The sequence below is a fragment of the Enhydra lutris genome, unplaced genomic scaffold (genome assembly GCF_002288905.1).
Source record: "Enhydra lutris kenyoni isolate GAN:26980312 unplaced genomic scaffold, ASM228890v2 scaffoldscaffold1, whole genome shotgun sequence".
Taxonomy (NCBI): domain Eukaryota; kingdom Metazoa; phylum Chordata; class Mammalia; order Carnivora; family Mustelidae; genus Enhydra; species Enhydra lutris.
In genome coordinates this window covers 72,052,909-72,071,170 of record NW_019154085.1, presented here as the reverse complement: position 1 = coordinate 72,071,170, position 18,262 = coordinate 72,052,909, and the positions used below count along the sequence as shown (strand labels likewise).

Genomic DNA, 18,262 nt, shown 5'->3' with positions numbered 1-18,262 from the left:
GGTTTTGGGATTAAGGTAATGCTAGCCTCATAGAATGAGTTTGGAAGTTGTCCTTCCATTTCTATTTTTTGTAACAGTTTCAGAAGAGTAGGTATTAATTCTTCTTTAAATGTTTGGTAGAATTTCCCTGGGAAGCCATTTGGCCCTGGGCTCTTGTTTGTTGGGTATTTTTTTTTTTTTTTTTTTAACTAGTTCAGTTTCTTTGCTGGTTATGGATCTTTTCAGGTTTTCTATTTTTTCTCCTCTCAGTTTTGGTAGTTTATATATTTCTAAGAATTTATCCATTTTTTTCCAGATTACCTTTTATTGGCATATAATTTCTCCTAATATTCTCTTGTAATTGTATTTCTTCAGTGTTTCTCTTTTCTTTTTGATAAGTCTGGCTAGTAATTTATCAATCTTATTAAATTCTTCCAAAGATCCAGCTCCCTAGTTTCACTGATCTGTTCTATTGTTTTTTATTTTTAAATTTCTGTATCATTGATTTCTGCTGTAATATTTATTATTTCTCTTCTCCTGCTAGATTTAAGCTTTATTTGCTGCTCTTTTTTGAGATCCTTTAGGTATAAGGGTAAGTTGTGTATTTGAGATTTGTTTCTTTTCTTTTTTTTTTTTTTTTAAGATTTTTATTTATTTATTTGACAGAGATCACAAATAGGCAGAGAGGCAGGCAGAGAGAGAGGAAGAAGCAGTCTCCCTGCTGAGCAGAGAGCCTGATGCGGGCCTTGATCCCAGGACCCTGAGATCATGACCTGAGCCGAAGGCAGAGGCTTTAACCCACTGAGCCACCCAGGCGCCCCCTTGAGATTTGTTTCTTGAGGAAAGCTTGTATTGCTAGATACTTCCCTCTTAGGACTGCCTTTGCTGCATCCCAGAGTTTTGAACTGTTATGTTTTCATTTTCATTTGTTTCCATGAATTTTTAAAATTCTTCTTTAATTTCCTGGTTGGCCCACTCATTCTTTAGTAGGATTTTATTTAACTTCCCTTTCAAATTTTTTCTTGTGGTTCAAGTTTTATAGTATTGTGGTCTGAAAATATGCATGACATATGATCTCAGTCTTTTTGTACTGGTTAAGACCTGATTTGTGATGTAGTGTGTGGTCTGTTTTGGAGACTGTTCCCTCTGCATTTGAGAAGAATGTGTATTCTGCTGCTTTAGGATGTGATGTTCTGAATATATCTGTGAAGTCCATCTGGTCCCGTTGTCATTCAAAGCCCTTGTTTCCTTATTGATCTTCTGCTTAGATGATCTGTCCATTGCTGTGAGGGGGAAATTTAAAGTTCCCTACTATTATTGTATTATTATCAATGAGTTTCTTTAACTTTGGTATTAATTGCTTTATGCTCCCAAATTAGGGGCATAAATATTTATAATTGTTAGATCTTCTTGTTGGATAGACCCATTTATTATGATATAATATAATCCTCTCTTTTTACATTCTTTGCTGTAAAATAATAGTTTGTGTGATACAAGGATGGCTACTCCAGCTTTCTTTTGATGTCCATAAGCATGATAAATGGTTCTCTACCCTGTCACTTTCAATCTGGAGGTGTGTGGGTCTAAAATGAGTTTCTTGTAAGCAGTATATTGATGGGTCTTATTTTTTTTAATCCATTCTTATACCCTATGTCTTTTGATTAGAGCATTAAGTCCATTTACATTTAGAGTAATTATTGAAAGATATGAATTTAGTGCCACCCAGGCACCCCTACAATGTGTTGCTTTTATGAAATTATGGATGATGTTTGTATATGTTCTGCCATGTTCTTTGGAGAAAGAGGCATTTTGCTATAGTTACATTGAATTTAAGAGATGACCTTAACAAATTTGTGATTAGGATCATTCTTTAATTTGCTTTTAATATCATTTGATGTTTTACTAATATAAGGCCCAGAGAATTCTCCTCATAAAATATTTAAAAGGTGGTGTTTAGCTAAGTTTACTTATCAAGTACTTAGTTGAAGGTAGGCTTTTTTTCTTCTAGATAGCTTATTTTGTTTAGTAGGGAAGATCCTTCCAATGTTAAATAATAGGGAAGTAGTAGCAACTTGCATTTATTTATTCATTTTTTAAAAGATTTTTTATTCATTTATTTGACAGACAGAGATCACAGGTAGGCAGAGAGGCAGGCAGAGAGAGAGGAGGAAGCAGGCTCCTTGCCAAGCAGAGAGCCCAATGTGGGGCTTGATCCCAGGACTCTGGGATCATGACCCGAGCTGAAAGCAGAGGCTTTAACCTACTGAGCCACCCAGGTGCCCCGCAACTTACATTTATGCAATGTGCTGGATTTGTAAAATGCTTTTCCCTCAATGCATGGGAATAGACAGATTTTTGGAGTTTATGCTTGCTTAGTTAGAGGGGACTGTATAATTTGTTTTTTGAGGGAAGGTTTCATAGACTCCTTACAGAGTGATGAACACAGTGGTCTCTCCAGAGAAATAAAGTTATGCACACAATGGCAATTTCATATTCTGGGGTACCCTCAGAAAGTCTGGATTTTAGGTTGAGAACTCTTGAATGCAGATGTAGACCTCTGATGTCTCTGAAAGAGAGGAGTACTTTCTGATTTTCAAAATATAAAGGGAAGCACTGTACTGAACTCTAAGTGGAAATGTGTATTTGTTTTAATTTTATATGTCTTCTAATTCACTTATCCTAATAATGGTTTTTTTTGTTTCTGAATTTTGCTTCCTCTGTAGCATCTGGAGCATAAGAACAGTGCTTATTTTCTTCTTTTCCAAGAGAACAGAAAGAAATAGTAAGTTTAATTTCTAATTTTTAATACATTTAAAAAACCACTTTCTGATAGTGCATTGGTTTGTAACTGAATGGTTTGTAACTGAATGTATTGAAATGAAAATCTTGTAAATATTGAAGGGTTGTTTACTATCAAGCATTTTGAATAATCAAGAGGATTCTCTGTGTTATTTTTGTCTTGTTCATTCAGAACTTTTTTACACAAAATAACTAATTTCATTAATTCATCTCTTAAATTGAGATAAATTATTTGTTAATCTTTATGCAAAACTTACATTATTGTAGAGTAGAATATACTTAGACATCTTTTGATTTGTACTATTAATTGTACCATTCTCTTTAACCTCATAGCTCCTAGGCTTTTGTTTTTATGGAAATATGCAAATTGTGATAATATTTCCTTCTGTATTCTGTGTATGTATAGATTTTAAATATTTTCAGGTCTTAAAAGTATGAGTTATAATTTAACAAATGTATATAAATTTTATTTAAATGAACTTTGTATGTGACTTCTTTATTCTTTTCTTGTTTAACTTTTCACTGTGGAAAATTTCATATACAAAATTACATACGCAAAAGGAGGGTAAATAGTATAAGTCCTCATATACCTATCACACAACATAAACAACCATCAACTCATGGTCAGTCTTGTTTAATTTTTAACTCTATCTACTTATCTACCTACTGTATTATTTTGAAGTATATCCTAGTTATATCTATCCATGACAGACTTTTAAAAAAATACATTATATAGTACATTATCATTAATGTAATACAATACATTATCCTATCTGAAAAGGAATTCTTAATATCATAAAATATTAAACATATTTTGTTTGTTTAATTCAAGATCCAAATAAGGTTCATACACATACATGACTTTCAAACTGCCCCCCTGAGTTACGGCTTCTCTCCAACCTCGTTTAGGCTCACTGGGCTAGCCCAGTGACCATTCCTTGCAGATACCCTTGATTCCTTTGCCCCTCTTTTGCATCCTACTTGTCTGGCAAAAACTGTACCATCTTTAAATACAATTATATGCTTAATCTGTGACTGGCAAGACTCTATCCTGGTTAAAACTTTCATAAGCTTAATCTGTCCCTGCATCAGAAACGCTAAATTTATTAGAGGAAAATCATACAGCATGCTGACCAGACTTATTTTTTTTTTTTTTAAGATTATTTATTTATTTATTTATTTGAGAGAGAGAACATGAGTTGGCGGGCTTCGGAGGAGCAATGGGAGAGGGAGAAGCAGACTCCCTGCTGATCAGGGATCCTGATGTGGGGCTCAATTCCAGGACGCTGGGATCATGACCAGAGCCAAAGGCAGATGCTTAACTGACTGAGCCACCTAGGTGCCCCTGACCAGACTTATTTTAAATCTATATTGTAAATATTAAATGTATACTCAGTACTGTTGCACAGTCCTATTTCATAGTTTCTTAGAAAGTTCACTTTTTTCTCTTTAAGAGTATTTTTTGAGATGGTATTTCTCTTCAAATAACTAATACCTGCCTTCCTGCAAATAAACAAAAACCAAACCAAAATAAAACCAACCAATCAACCAACCAAATAAAAATTCAAAATTCACAAACAAGCAAAACCCCACAAAAATCTACCTGGTCACTCTCATGTGTTAGTCTCACTTTATGGAGAAAATAGATATAAACAGATGAGAGCTACCTCCACCACCAAATATATCAAGTTAGCCCCATCTGTTACTCAGTGTGTTGTCATCCTTCTGTGGTAGTCTGGAAGACTGACCTTGATTCCATCTATGGCTAAGCTCTCCATTTATGCTTTGGATTTTGGATATTCTGGCCATCTCAAGAACATTGTTCTTGCAGTTATCTCTTCCTGCCATTATCCTCTTTTGTATTAGCTATTTCTATTTGATTGTCTCTATTGGTATATAATCTCCCTTCCATACAAACAACTGGGGGGAAATCCCTGTCCTGACTTCATATTCCCTTTAATCTACCATGAGTTTCTCTCTCCCCTTCAAAGTCCTGTCATCTCTACCTCCAACATTATTTCAGATCTGACCCCTTCTAACCTGCTTTACTATTACTACTGTTCTAATTCAGGTGATCATCTCCTACTTATACTAGGAGTGGCTTCCTAAGTAGTCTATTTTTGAGGTATATTTAGTCGTGTCTTTTCTGTTTCAGATTCTCTATTGATTTCCTGTGGCAACTAGAGTAAATCTGAATTATTTTATTCTACTTTCTGGCTTATGCCCATTCTCTAACTTCATCTCTTCCTAACTCTACGTTTTTGCTTTTGCTCCAGACACATTGGCTGTCTTTTTGTCCTACAGATAAGTTTTAATTCTCTGAACATCAGTTTCCTAACTTGTAAAGTGGAAACATATATTATCATCATCATAAACATAAAATGTTTAGGATGGATTATTATGAGTATTAAGTGAAACTATATGCCAAAATATATAAAAATTGCAAAGTGTTAATATACATATGGGCTGATGGTGCTGATTTTTCTTTTCTGTTCCTTATTCTTTTTTATTTTTCTTGTTTTTAAAATTTTTCTTGTCTTATTTAATGGGTTAGGACTCAGTATAATAGTGAATTGAAGTGGGAATAGCAGATTCCTTGTCTAGTTTCTGATTCTCAGTGGAAAAGCTTTTAATTTTTATCATTAAGTATTATGTTTGCTGTGGTTTTAAAAAATATTGATACTATCATATTAAAGAAAATAAGCCTATGATGTTGTTTCTAGTGATATTTGATAGTATGGTAAATACCAGGAGGGCAGGAATAAGTTTAAAACAAATATGTTCTCTGACCTCATAGAACTAACAAAATAGTAGAAAATATAAGAAAACTTATTTTAAAAGAGTGCTTGGAAACACTTTTCTAAGGAAATTAAATGTATGAATATTTTAACTTACAAATAGGCACATCAGGACATGGTTATTACATAAAGGGGTTGCGTTAAAAATTTACTTCAGGGATCCTTTTATTTAAAAAAATCTAATTCATTTGAATAGGTATTACATGTACATTTAAAATAGACATCAGAAAAGATTATCTTACTGTCCTACAAATATATTTTTTTAGCATCAAGTCAGCCTGAAGCTATTGATTGTGTCCTTGTTTTTTGTTCTGTATTAGTTTTATTTCCTTTGTTTTTTGCTTTGGACATAGTATAGATTAAGGGTTGGCAAACTATAGCCTGTGGGCCAAGTCCTGCTCACAACCATGTACAGGTCATGATTTAAGAATGACTTTTAGGGGTGCCTGGGTGGCTCAGTTGGTTAAGTGGCTGCCTTTGGTTCAGGGTCCTGGGATTGAGCCCTGCATCAGGCTTCCTCCTTCCCAACGAGCCTGCTTCTCTCTCTGCCCCTCCCCCTGCTTGTGCTTCTCTTTCTCTGTCAAATAAATAAATAAAATCCTATAGAAAAGAATGATTTTTACATTTTCAAATCATTGAATAAATTCAAAAGAATATTTTGTGACATTATATTTATATGAAATTCAGATTTCTGTTTTTACTGGATCAAAACGCTGCCCATTCATTTAAATGTAGCTGCTTTCATCCTACAGTGGCGGAGTTAAATACTTGTAGCAAACTGTATGTGGTGCTCTCATCTCAACACTTGAGACTGTTGGAGAATGTACAACAAATGACACAAATTTATAACTTGACCTTTCATGTGCCATATGTATTGTGACAATTTTATTTATTTTTTTTAATTATCAATGCATACTCAACATGTAAAAACAACAAAAGAAGAGAAGATTGGACTTGGAATGTTGCATTTTTAGGGCATAGTGGACTGTGCTAAAAGAATACAAATACATTGACATTACCATATTAAGTACTCATGATACTCCCAACTCACAGAAAAGCAATGGTCAGAAAAAGTAAAACATTTAAAATGGAATATCTCATCACAGCTGAATTTGTTCATAAAAATTAAAAGTGAAAATGGAGCTTCAATCCAGTAAGTTTCTGGGTGGCTTATTAGTGAAGCAGGGAAAGCCATTTATTTACCAATGGTGAATTAATTGAATTGTGTTTGATTGCAGCAGCTGAACAAAATGTGTTCAGAGAAGGTATAGAAGGTATACTTGCTTAGTTAGTAAGTAGACTTTTGGCATGAACAATTTGAAGAACTGAGAATATTGGAAGCAAGATAGTTAATTTAAAAACATGGCAAATGATTCCAAGTGATCTTCCTTGGCTCTGATACTGCTCAATTGTAGTTTATTTGAGGAATCAATTTTGAGCTTGCAGTTACTGAATTAACTTCTACATAAAATCTCTATAAAACAACTGTAGGACAGAATATCTTCAAAGTTGAAAAAACACCAGTTCAGTACAACCTGAAGTAGAATCTGCTAAGGTGTGTTGTAAATATTGGTGGTAATGGGGCGCCTGGGTGGCTCAGTGGGTTAAGCCGCTGCCTTCGGCTCAGGTCATGATCTCGGGGTCCTGGGATCGAGTCCCGCATCGGGCTCTCTGCTCAGCGGGGAGCCTGCTTCCCTCTCTCTCTCTCTCTCTCTCTCTGCCTGCCTCTCCATCTACTTGTGATCTCTCTCTCTGTCAAATAAATAAATAAAATCTTAAAAAAAAATAAATATTGGTGGTAAAATATTTCCAAAGAAGATACACACATGGTCAACAGACACATGAAAAGGTACTGAACATCATCAATCATCAGGGAAGTACCAATCAAAACTACAATGAAATACCATCTCACACCTGTTAGAAAGGCTAAAATCAAAAAGATAAGAAACAAGTTTCAGTGAGAAAGAAACCCTTGTGCACTGTTGGTGGGGAAGTAAATTGGTACAACCGTTGTGGTACAGCCGTTGTGGAGAATAGTTTGGAGGTTTCTCAAAAAATTAAAAATAGAAATACCATATGATCCAATAATTCAACTAGTGGGTATTTACCCAGAAAAAAATGAAAAAACAGACTTGAAAAGATATATGCATCTCTATGTTTATTGCAGCGTTGTTTACAATCACAGAAGTAACCAAAGTGCCTATTGATAGACAAATGGATAAGGAAAATGTGCTGTGTATGCAAATATAACATATACTATGGAATATTACATAGCCATAAAAAAGATGAGACTGCCATTTGAGACAACATGGATAGACCTAGAAGGTATTATGTGAAGTGAAATAAGTCAGACTGAGAAAGACAACATATGATTCTACTCATAAATGGAACCTAAAAAAAAAAAAAAAGCAGAATCAGACCTGTAAATACAGAGAATAAACTGATGATTGACAGAGGAGAGGAGAGTGGGAGATTGAGCAAAATGGTAAAGGGGGGAGGGAGATATAGGCCTCAAGTTATGGAGTGAGTAGGTCATGGGAATAAAAGGCACAGCATAAGAAATACAGTCAGTGATACTGTAATAGTGATGTAACAGGACAGATGGTAGCTACACTTGTGAACATATCATAATGTATAAACTTGTCCAATCACTAAGTTGTATATCTGAAACTCATGTAGCATTGTGTGTCAACTATACTAAAAAAATGTGGGAAACAGAAAAAGGCTTATTTGGATTAATGTACAAACTTGTGAAATTGTAAGGTGTTTAAATTTTGTGGTTATTCATTGTGTTATGTGACAGCGGGTATTTTGCCAAGCGTAATTGAACCTACCATGTGTTATTAAATTAGTAGTGTCAATGGGAAGTTCATTTACGCTCATGAACTTAACCATTGTCAATTATGTGAACTTTAATCAGAAATAGAAGCTGACTATCATAATCTGCCCAGCCCCACAGCAGTTTGATGGCTCAGCAGTGGTAAAGTTTTATTGTGATATTTTGAGCTCAGGGCCTAGAGTGTAATATTTCTGCATGCAAAGAATCACCTTCAACCATTGTGATTGAATGCTGACTGGCTTTGGAAAATTAGCTTTTGCTGCAGAGTTGCTAATGGTTCTTAATGAATTCAACCTAAGATTGCAAGACAAAACAGTCCTTATGTGCAAAACCTATACGCTATAAAGTCATTTCGGAAACAAATATCATTGTAATAACACAAAGTAATTTTTAAAAAAAAGACTGTGAAAAGTTAAAACAAGAAGCACGATTTCCATTCCCCCAGAAATTTGCATCAAGTATGTGATCTGAGCTCAAACAATAGTTCCAGCAGTATTTTTCACACTTGGTCTTAGCCAAAAGAGAAGCAATCCAGCAGTGATTTTCAGACTTCAAGAAATGCAAATGAAGTTTCCATATTGCAGAATCCACTTAACTGTACAATCGAGGAGCTTCCACTTATTTTCAATTGGAAGTGATTAATTTCCAATGTAATGATAAGAAAAAGCAAATATCAATAAAAGAATTAAAGAATTCTATAAATGCTTTCCAATCAATGAATATCCTCAGTTAAAATCATGTGCTTGTTGATTGATTTCAGTATTTAGCAGTACCTATACATGTGAAAAAACATTTTCAAAAGTCAAATGTGTAAAATCTCATGACAAATCAACATTTGCAATTGGTTTTGATGATAGGGAACAGCAACTTTGAGCCTCATTTAAGTGAAATGTTTTCTACTCACCCAAAAGAAAATAATTTTATTCTTTTCAATGATAGACCTATGTTACAAAAAATTGAACTTAATTATTATTACATTTTTAATTTTGTCAGTAAAGATTTATGGAAATTTGTTCATTCTTTTGCTTTAAAAGTACTTATTTGATTTTGCCTTTTGGCCTATAATGCTAATATTTACTGTCTGTCCCTTTTTGGAAAAAATTTTCTGACTTCTGGATTAAGGAATAAATATTTCATTGCTCTTCTCTAACTATAGATGACTACTCTCTTTACACATGTTAGCAGACTTTTTTTTCCCCTTTAGTAGTAAGTTGGCTAACACATTAAAAACTAAAATATTGAAAAATTATAGTAAAGTCTTTGTATAAGTTTGTCTTTGGATTTTTACATGAATAGTATACTTTGATTTGGGTATTCAGATGTTTGCTATCCTGGAACTTTAATGAAGAAATAATAATTTTATTTGTAAATTTAATTAAAAATTATTAATTACTCAAATTCTATTTGATAAAATGTTTAGGTCTTTTTAAATTTTGAAAGGTGTTTTATTCTATGTAAAGTCAATTTTTCGCTACTTAGCTTTGTAATATATAGGCAACAGTATGAAATATATATGTGTGAAGATTGAGATAATTTTTATCTGTACACATCAGTGAGAAATTCTAAAATAAGACAGTTTCCTTGTGGTTGCTTAATATATATCTTTTGGCATACTGTTTTTAAGATATCTAAGTATCTTAATATCTGATTTAGCTTTGATTTAAATCTTGTTTTCTAGATGAAGCATTGGATGATTTAAAATCCCAGAAGAAAAAAATAGTAAGTTAACTTATTTAAAATTAATTTATGTAAAACAAATAGATTAAGAACTGAATAAACAGGGGCACCTGGGTGGCTCAGTGGATTAAGCCGCTGCCTTCGGCTCGGGTCATGATCTCAGGGTCCTGGGATCGAGTCCCGCATCAGGCTCTCTGCTCAGCAGGAAGCCTGCTTCCCCCCCCCCCCCCCCCCCCCCCCTGACTCTCTGCCCACTGGTGATCTCTCTCTGTCAAATAAAAAAAAAATTTAAAAAAAAAAAAAAAAAAAAGAACTGAATAAACAATGTTTATCTGTTATACGTTATGACCATCCAAGTAACAAGTATGGATAGCATTTTAATGATGAAGCTAAATTATGAATATTTTTGCTAATTAATTATGATTGACAGGAAAAAGTAGTTATGTGGACTTTTTTTTGAGTCTGAGAATCTATGCAGTTGTAAGCTGAGAAGCAAGTAAATGAATCATTGGAAGGTTAAATGAGGCAGAGGGGTAAAAAGGTGGGTATCCAGATTGATTATTAGGGTTAGAAAAGGATCAAACATCTACATATGTCACGTCTCAGGTTTTCTGGACAGAATAAGGCTAGGTAAGGGTAGGAGAGAGGGGATCAAGAAGATTGGTTGTAAAAGTGAAATTTAACATGAAAAGGCTGAAGAAAGGGGGAAAGAAAGAATTTTTTTTCTTTCATTTTCTATCAGCAGCTCTGATCACATGGGTATCTCTTGTGGGGCCAGTTAAATGTGTCCTTCGGATGTTTGGAAAGGGGACCAAGCATAAGAGAAGAAGGGCCCTAGCTATTTATAGGGTATTATCATACCCTCTAATAAGTGAATTGAACTTGGTGTTTGACTTGAATTTACATATGCCTTTTTATATAATTATTTTTGAAGTATGAAAATGATAATTGATAACTGGCTTGTTATGTAGAAACTTAATGAAATTTAATCAGATGCATATGATCAGTGTATTTTAGTGTAACGTAATAAGTAACAATTATGAAACTAATAAAAATTATGAAAGTTAAGATTAGTGTAAAAATTGTTCTTTGAGGGCACAGGGCTGGCTTGGTTGATAGAGCATGCAACTCTTGATCTTGAGGTTGTGAGTTCAACCCCCACATTGGGCCTAGAGCTTACTTAAAAAAAGTTGTTTTGTGAATTGGTAATAAAAGACGCTGGTCTTGAGAGTTTAAGTGCTTGAAAAATAAAAGAACTTTAATTGTGAAAGGATTTCTTATTTGTTTGAGCTTCGTCAGTGTTCTATGAATTATTTACCAACATTGCATTGACATTTTTAATGGTCCTGAAACATAGAAATATTCCCTTATATCTTATTATATTTCTTTAATTCCATGCATTATGTAACAGCCATAAATTCAAAGTGAGGAAATACTGATAGTTCTCGGTAATATAGAAATTGTGATATGATTAGTTTGGTTTGCTTAAAAAGAAGGGCTGATAGAGGTGATCAGAGCTAAGCCCTCCTTGTATCAAAATGGAGAAATTTTTATTAAAATAGAAAATATAAGAAGGAAGACAAAAAAAAAAGAAGAAAATTTAAAAAGAAATTTAAGTGAAGAGAATCTGATCCAATATCAGTGCTGTCACATGACCAGAAGGCAGAATCTTGGAAAACAGGTGATTGGGCAAAAAAGAGTAACAGAGCAGACTTGGAAAACTGAAAAGACAAGTTAAGCTATTTACTTCTTTAATAGCCCTCAAAGGAAGGACGGCATAAAGCTGCTTCATCTAGGCCTCACAGTTGGAAAATTCACTTCAGGGCCAAGAGTTGTCTATATCTGAATGGTTCAAGAGGCGTCAATATTACAGAGTAGTTTAGTATGCCATATTTCTTGCAGTATGATTTAAGAAAAATAAGTTGGCTGTTCCAACTCTTTTTATTTATTAGGGAACAATTTGCATTGACTTGACTATTGTTGGTTATGACGGTTACTACTGGAAACTTCATCCCTGGACTTTATTACTCAAGCCCTTAACAGCTACTTTGTTTGAGTTGCTTTACACTTACTTTGTTTAGAACAATAGGTGTTAAGGGTGAGTTAGTAAAGGAGCACAGTGCTTGCTGATCATTTTGCTGGTAATGAGAGGAAAAAGAAGGGGCACTACTTTTGAACAAAAGCTAAATGTAATAAAAATTGATCTTGTTCATGGATGTTTAAGTTTAAACTCTACATTAGCTTTGAAAAATACTTTTATTATTAAAATGCCTGTAGGAAAATAACTATCAGTCCAAAAATATTCAGCTCCTATCCCTCCTCTTTCAATAACAAAATGAAAACCAATTATATTTACTACTTGACATTTTATTAAAGGTGGTTTCCTTAGGGATGCATCTCTTTATTCTGAATAAATTTGTAAAATAATACATAATTCGTATAAGTGTAATTTTAAGAATGAACATGAACTATTAATTGATTAAAAAGTTAAATTACTTAGGAAAATTAGTATCTTGACAAGGATTTAAATCTAAGAACTTAATGTAACTATTTACTTATTAAAATAAAACTAAAAATTAATCTCTAATTATCTAAAAAACTCCCAAGTCTTGATGTGTACATTTTGCTATTCAAAAAAATTCAGCTTTTGAAAAAAAATTAGCTTAATAGATAATCCCTTTGCATCCATGAACATTCCATCAACACAGTTCAAAATCAAGATCCATCAGAACATGAGTCGAAATTTAAGTGTGTTCATGAAAATACTATACTTTTCCAAGAATAGTATTTCTTTTTTTTTTTTAGATTTTATTTATTTCAGAGAGAGAAAGCCTGGGCCAGCTCACAAGGGAGATGGGGGGTGGGAGATGAGCATAGGGGGAGGGAGAGAGAAGGGAGGGGGAGAGAATCTCTAAGAAGGCTCCAGAGGCAGGGCTAGATCTCATGACCCTGACATCATGACCTGAGTGAAAACCAAGAGTCAACCTACTGAGCTCAACTGACCGAGGTACCCTGGTGCCCCTCAAGAATAGTATTTCTATGTGGTAATTCCTTTCTGGCATTTCTCAGGAAATTTGTGTTTTTCTGAATTTTGAGAAAAATCAGTTGAGAAATTAGGAACATAGGGGGAAGTGTTATAATTCTCTGAGTATTATAGCCTAACAATTAACTACAAATGTTACTGCTTCAAAGAAATCCGCTACTGCCAGTTGAAAGAAAGAGCAAGAAATGCTGACATGCTGAGCTATAGGTTAATATGGACATTTGTGGGAACAGGACAGGAGCATGCAGTAGAGAGGTCTTACAGTCTAATTAATCAGTCTTGCTTTTGTGGCCATATTATGTTTTATGGGCCCCGTTTCTTGTCAATGGTGAGTTATTCTTACAGATAAGTAATAATAAGCTTATACACATGATATATTTTATGTACAATCCTATGAATGACATTCCATGAAATAAATTTTAGAAGCAAAAGAAGTACTTAAATTAGCAAGTTCAGCATGTAATTCTGTGTAGGGCTGTTGACCTCACTAGAAGTTTCAAATGCTATATTTGTATTACCCAATAATTTTTGCTGCCATTTTCCAGTATTTGAATATTCACTGTAGGCTACAGATCTTTGTAAATACTTTAACAGAAGAAATGCAGAGAGAAAAGATGTGACTATTATTGTGGAATACTCCTATGTGAAATCAGAAAATGATGTAAAATCTGAACTAGTAAAAACAGTATTGATTTCAGCAGTATAACCAAAATCAGGGTAAGCAGACAGTATTTTCATCATTGTAAAAAAGATGAGTTTAAATAATGCAACATGTACCCTAATGCTGTGTGTTGAAGATGGTTTGGGGCACACTCCTAATAATTTGACGAGTACGAACAAAAGAAATTTTTCTATATCTAGAATATTTGGCACAAAGCAAAGATCAAGAATATTGGATAGAGCAATTGATGCTCTTTTAAAATTTTATTTCAAGAATGATAATTTACATATTAAATATTTGTAGGATTACCTTTTAAAATTAAAAATTATTTTCTGACATTTGTATTCATGTTCCCTTCTTTTAGTGTTATCTATGATGAAATGTCTATATCAAGTAGAAATAATTTTTACATGTTATTGAAATACATAATCTTGTCAAAATATTGATTCATAATAAACTATGTTTATTATTTTCTTTTTTAAATAAAAAGCCCTGAAACTTTTAGTATAATTTATCATAGAACAATTTAAAAAATTTAAAAAAATATTATGAAAAACACAATGCAACTTATATTTTAGGGAGTTTTGAGAATCTTATTTTTCATTCCTGAATCCTGGGATGAATATGTTGCGTATTGGAAACACTGCTGTTTTCAGACCCATTCTGTATAATTGGGGTATCCCTAACGATTTTGTGTTTTTGTGTTAGGTACTGTTAGAGACTCTTTCTCATACATTATTGTATTTAAAGTGCCTAACAGTGCTATGAAGAAAATATTAGTGTATCTGCCTTACAAAAAGAGAAACTGAGGCTAGTGGAATTGCTCAAAGTCTTTCTATGTAATTAAGAATGGAAGTGTGCTTTGAACCCAGATTTTTTCTGACTTTGGAGTTTAAGGTTTATGTTTTTTACACTGATCAGAATGTCTCTGTTTAAAACAAGTTATTCACCTAAAATGTTGTATGGATATATGTGTTAATTAAGCAATAATGTGAAAAAGTTTTGCTAGAAGTACTAAAGAAAAGGAGAATAGATTTACATCTTTTAGTGCTTTAAAAAATGACTTTATTGAAGATACTTTACATGAACATAGACATAAAAATGAATACTTGCTGAATAATGTACCAAGTGTTGCAGTCATTTGTTGAAGTTGCATTTTGGTTTTGAGTTTCGTGTGTTGTTTTAAAAATCACAGTGTTATCTAATCTTTTTAAGCCTAGCAGTTATCTTCATCTAGATCTGTGTTGTCCACATCAGTGGCCAAAAGCCCCATGTATCTTTTAAATTTACATTGTTTAAAATGGAATAAAACTACAATTCCATTCCTCAGTTACACAAGCAACATTTGTCACATATGGCTTAGTGGTTACTGCATTGTGAAGATATAAGCCATTTCCATCATTACATAAAGTTCTATTGCCACAATGTTGGTCTAAAACATTAAAAATTAATTGGATTTAATTCATTGATATTCCATGTAGATTCCTTATAGACTATGTAAATTTAGGGATATATGATATGTCCTTTTTTTAAAATCTTGATTACCAGTTTTTCTCAACTCTAAAGTTTTCTTTACATTTCCTTTGCATTAGAACATTAAACTTGATTGTTTTGAGAATTTATCATAATTTTGAAATAATTAGGAAAATGTTTTATTTTCACTAAACCAAGGTTAAATTATTCATCTACGCACTTAGCTTCTTAAATGTTGAATTGAATTTTTAATAAGGAACCCATTAACTACTGTTGGGTAGCATATTTTTAACTGTATTTTAAACTTGGTAAATGTGCTCTGTGTTGTATTTTAAAATAAATGACCTTTTGAATAAATGTGACATTTAATGAATCTAAGTGGCTGTCATTGGTCACTGAGAAGGAAAAGGTCCCATTCCCATTTTTACAAAGCATTTTCTTCTACACATTAGCTATTTGTCATAATACAACTGTCTTATACTAAAATTAAACTTTTTCTGATATTGGGCCATAACTGCTAAAATGATACTTTACTGGTTATTGCTTTTTAAATTAAACCCTGACTGACTTGAGTGTATTGTAAATAAAATGCTATAATAATGAACTGTTTTAATTACAACCCCTAGTGTGTGTATAGAACTCAGTAAAATTTTTACTTAAATTCTTACTGTGTTTTTTCCCCTCTAAAGTTGTTTGAATCTAAGTAAAAAAGGGGGAGTTTCAGCTCTTAAAGTCATTTGAGCAAATTCCATGGCTGTTCTCCCAGTTAGTGAGTTTTCACTGCATTTGCAGCAAGCTAATTGCTTCTGCTAATAAATAATCTAAAATCGATGCTGACAGCAGTTAATTGGCACAGAGATTTTATTTTGTAAAGCTCTTGGCTAACGACCTTCTTTAAATTAATAGCATTAAGTGCTATGAGGAAATAAATCTGAGGAATTGCCTGTCATTTGCTTGTCATGTCTAATAACTTCCAATAATGATGGCTGATAGATTTTTGCACATTCCATTATTGAAGTTGGTGCATGTAATTATTCTCCTCATTATATGTAAACAATTAGCAGTATTTGGTATTTCCTTGCAGTAAAGCTGTTAAATACAAGTAACATATTAGAGGTTAGAAGCCATTTTAAAATGTAGATTTTAATTATTTGACTGTAGGAAGTCTTTGATGCTATCTGAATATATTGTATGCTGTTTATTTTAAGCATTGTACTTGAACACTTTTGGAATAGGACTTACAAAAGTAAGTTGTGTGTATGTTTTAAAGTGTGATAATTTACGGAAATTTTTGTTTGTAGCTTGAAGAAGTCATGGAAAAAGAAACTTATAAAACGGCTAAATTAATTCTTGAAAGGTTTGATCCAGACTCAAAGAAAGCAAAGGTAAGGTTGTTCTATCACTCTAATTTATTATAAATAGTGCATTGTAGTAGGTCACTGTAATAACATTATTGTAATTGACAGGAGCTTGAGCCGCCATCTGCTGGAGCAGCTGTAACTGCAAGACCTGGACAAGGTAAATAACTTTGTAGAAACTGCTGCTGCTGTTGGAAAGATCCATATTTATCCAAGTGAGTTCAAAAGTGTGATAGAGGTGTGTAGAAACTTACGTAGAATGCTTTTATGTTAATTTATATTTGGTAATATGGGTTATGACTTGGAGTGGGTGGCAATAAATTTATTTCATTTTGATCTTTCAGGAATATGTTGAGTAAAGATGTTATCTGTTGAGATAAATATGTAATTGGTTTTAAGCTTTTGAAATTTAAATAATTCACCAGTATTTTGTAAGGTTTTTTTCCCCTTTCAAATGAGAATCTCTTAGCATACCTTATGAAAATCCTTACAGGGGCACCTTAGTGGCTCAGTTGGTTAAACATCTGACTCTTGGTTTTGGCTCAGGTCATGATCTCAGGGTTGTGTATTGAGCCCTGTATCAGGCTCTGCACTCAGCTTGGAGGCTGCTTAAGTTTCTCTCTCCCTATCTTTCTGCCTCTCCCCTCCATGCTCTTGCTTTCTCTTTCTCTTTCAAATAAATACATCTTAAAAAAAAAAATTCTTATATTTTTATGATTTATTTTTGAGGAATTTAATGAAGATTTTTGTCAGGCTTGAAGTTTCTTCTAAACACTTTTATTTAGGAAGATAGTAAAATAATTTGGAAATTTAGAATTTCTAATAATTTAGAAAAAATAGGAATTACTGCTATATAATAATATTAACTCGCTTTTTGAAGTTATCAGATTATTAGTGAAACCATCATTTTTATATCATTGAATATTATGTAAAAGTTAAAAAGTCATTATTTTAAGTGGCTACATGAAGTAATTCTAAGACTGACATGTGAAAAGATATTTTTGAGTTTGCGTTGGCTTTCCTCTTTGTTCTTTTCTCTAGACTATAGTAATATAGTTTATAAGGCTTTTGTTGCAATATAGAATATATTATTTTTAAAAATGTAAACTTCTGTTCTTATAAATCATCAGAATTGTAGCTTGGTTTATAATGTTAGGATGACATTTAGAACTTGGAGAAGTCAATTCTTTTATAAATGTCCACAAAGACCATGGATACTAAATGAGCCATAAGAGTTTTAGGTTTCCTAATTGGCTGAGCTATATGGGAAGAATCCCACCCACTCCCATTTTCTGTAAGTAGGATTTGGTTTATAGAAATAAAAGCCTGAAGTTTTGATGAATGTAAAAGTTTACATATGATTAAAATAAATTAGATTCTTACACTGAAACTGCTGCCTTCATAATCCATTTAAATTTTTCTGTAATTTATACCGTCTAGTAATTTCAAAAAGAGTGTTTGGTCTATAGGCCAGGTTTCTATAATTTTTTAAAGTATTTTGTATAACTGGCACCAACTTTTCAAAAATACTTTTTAAATAACTTTAGGAAATAGATTTTTAAAATGTGATTTTTCTGTTTTCTCTCATTAAAAGACATATGACCTCTTTACTGACATTCATAAGTATTTATTAAT

The 18,262-nt window shown here is 32.8% G+C and overlaps 1 protein-coding gene across 3 annotated transcripts in view; it reads left to right on the top strand.

The window, feature by feature from the left end:
• Positions 1-18,262, top strand: part of LOC111141934 (lunapark, ER junction formation factor) — an 81,703-nt gene that overhangs the window by 26,338 nt on the left and 37,103 nt on the right. For all 3 annotated transcript variants that reach the window (XM_022494829.1, XM_022494811.1, XM_022494820.1), the window contains 4 exons: positions 2,703-2,761; positions 10,094-10,134; positions 16,571-16,654; positions 16,736-16,787. In XM_022494829.1, the coding sequence (XP_022350537.1) occupies positions 2,703-2,761; positions 10,094-10,134; positions 16,571-16,654; positions 16,736-16,787 (236 nt within the window). The remainder of the gene's footprint in view (positions 1-2,702; positions 2,762-10,093; positions 10,135-16,570; positions 16,655-16,735; positions 16,788-18,262) is intronic.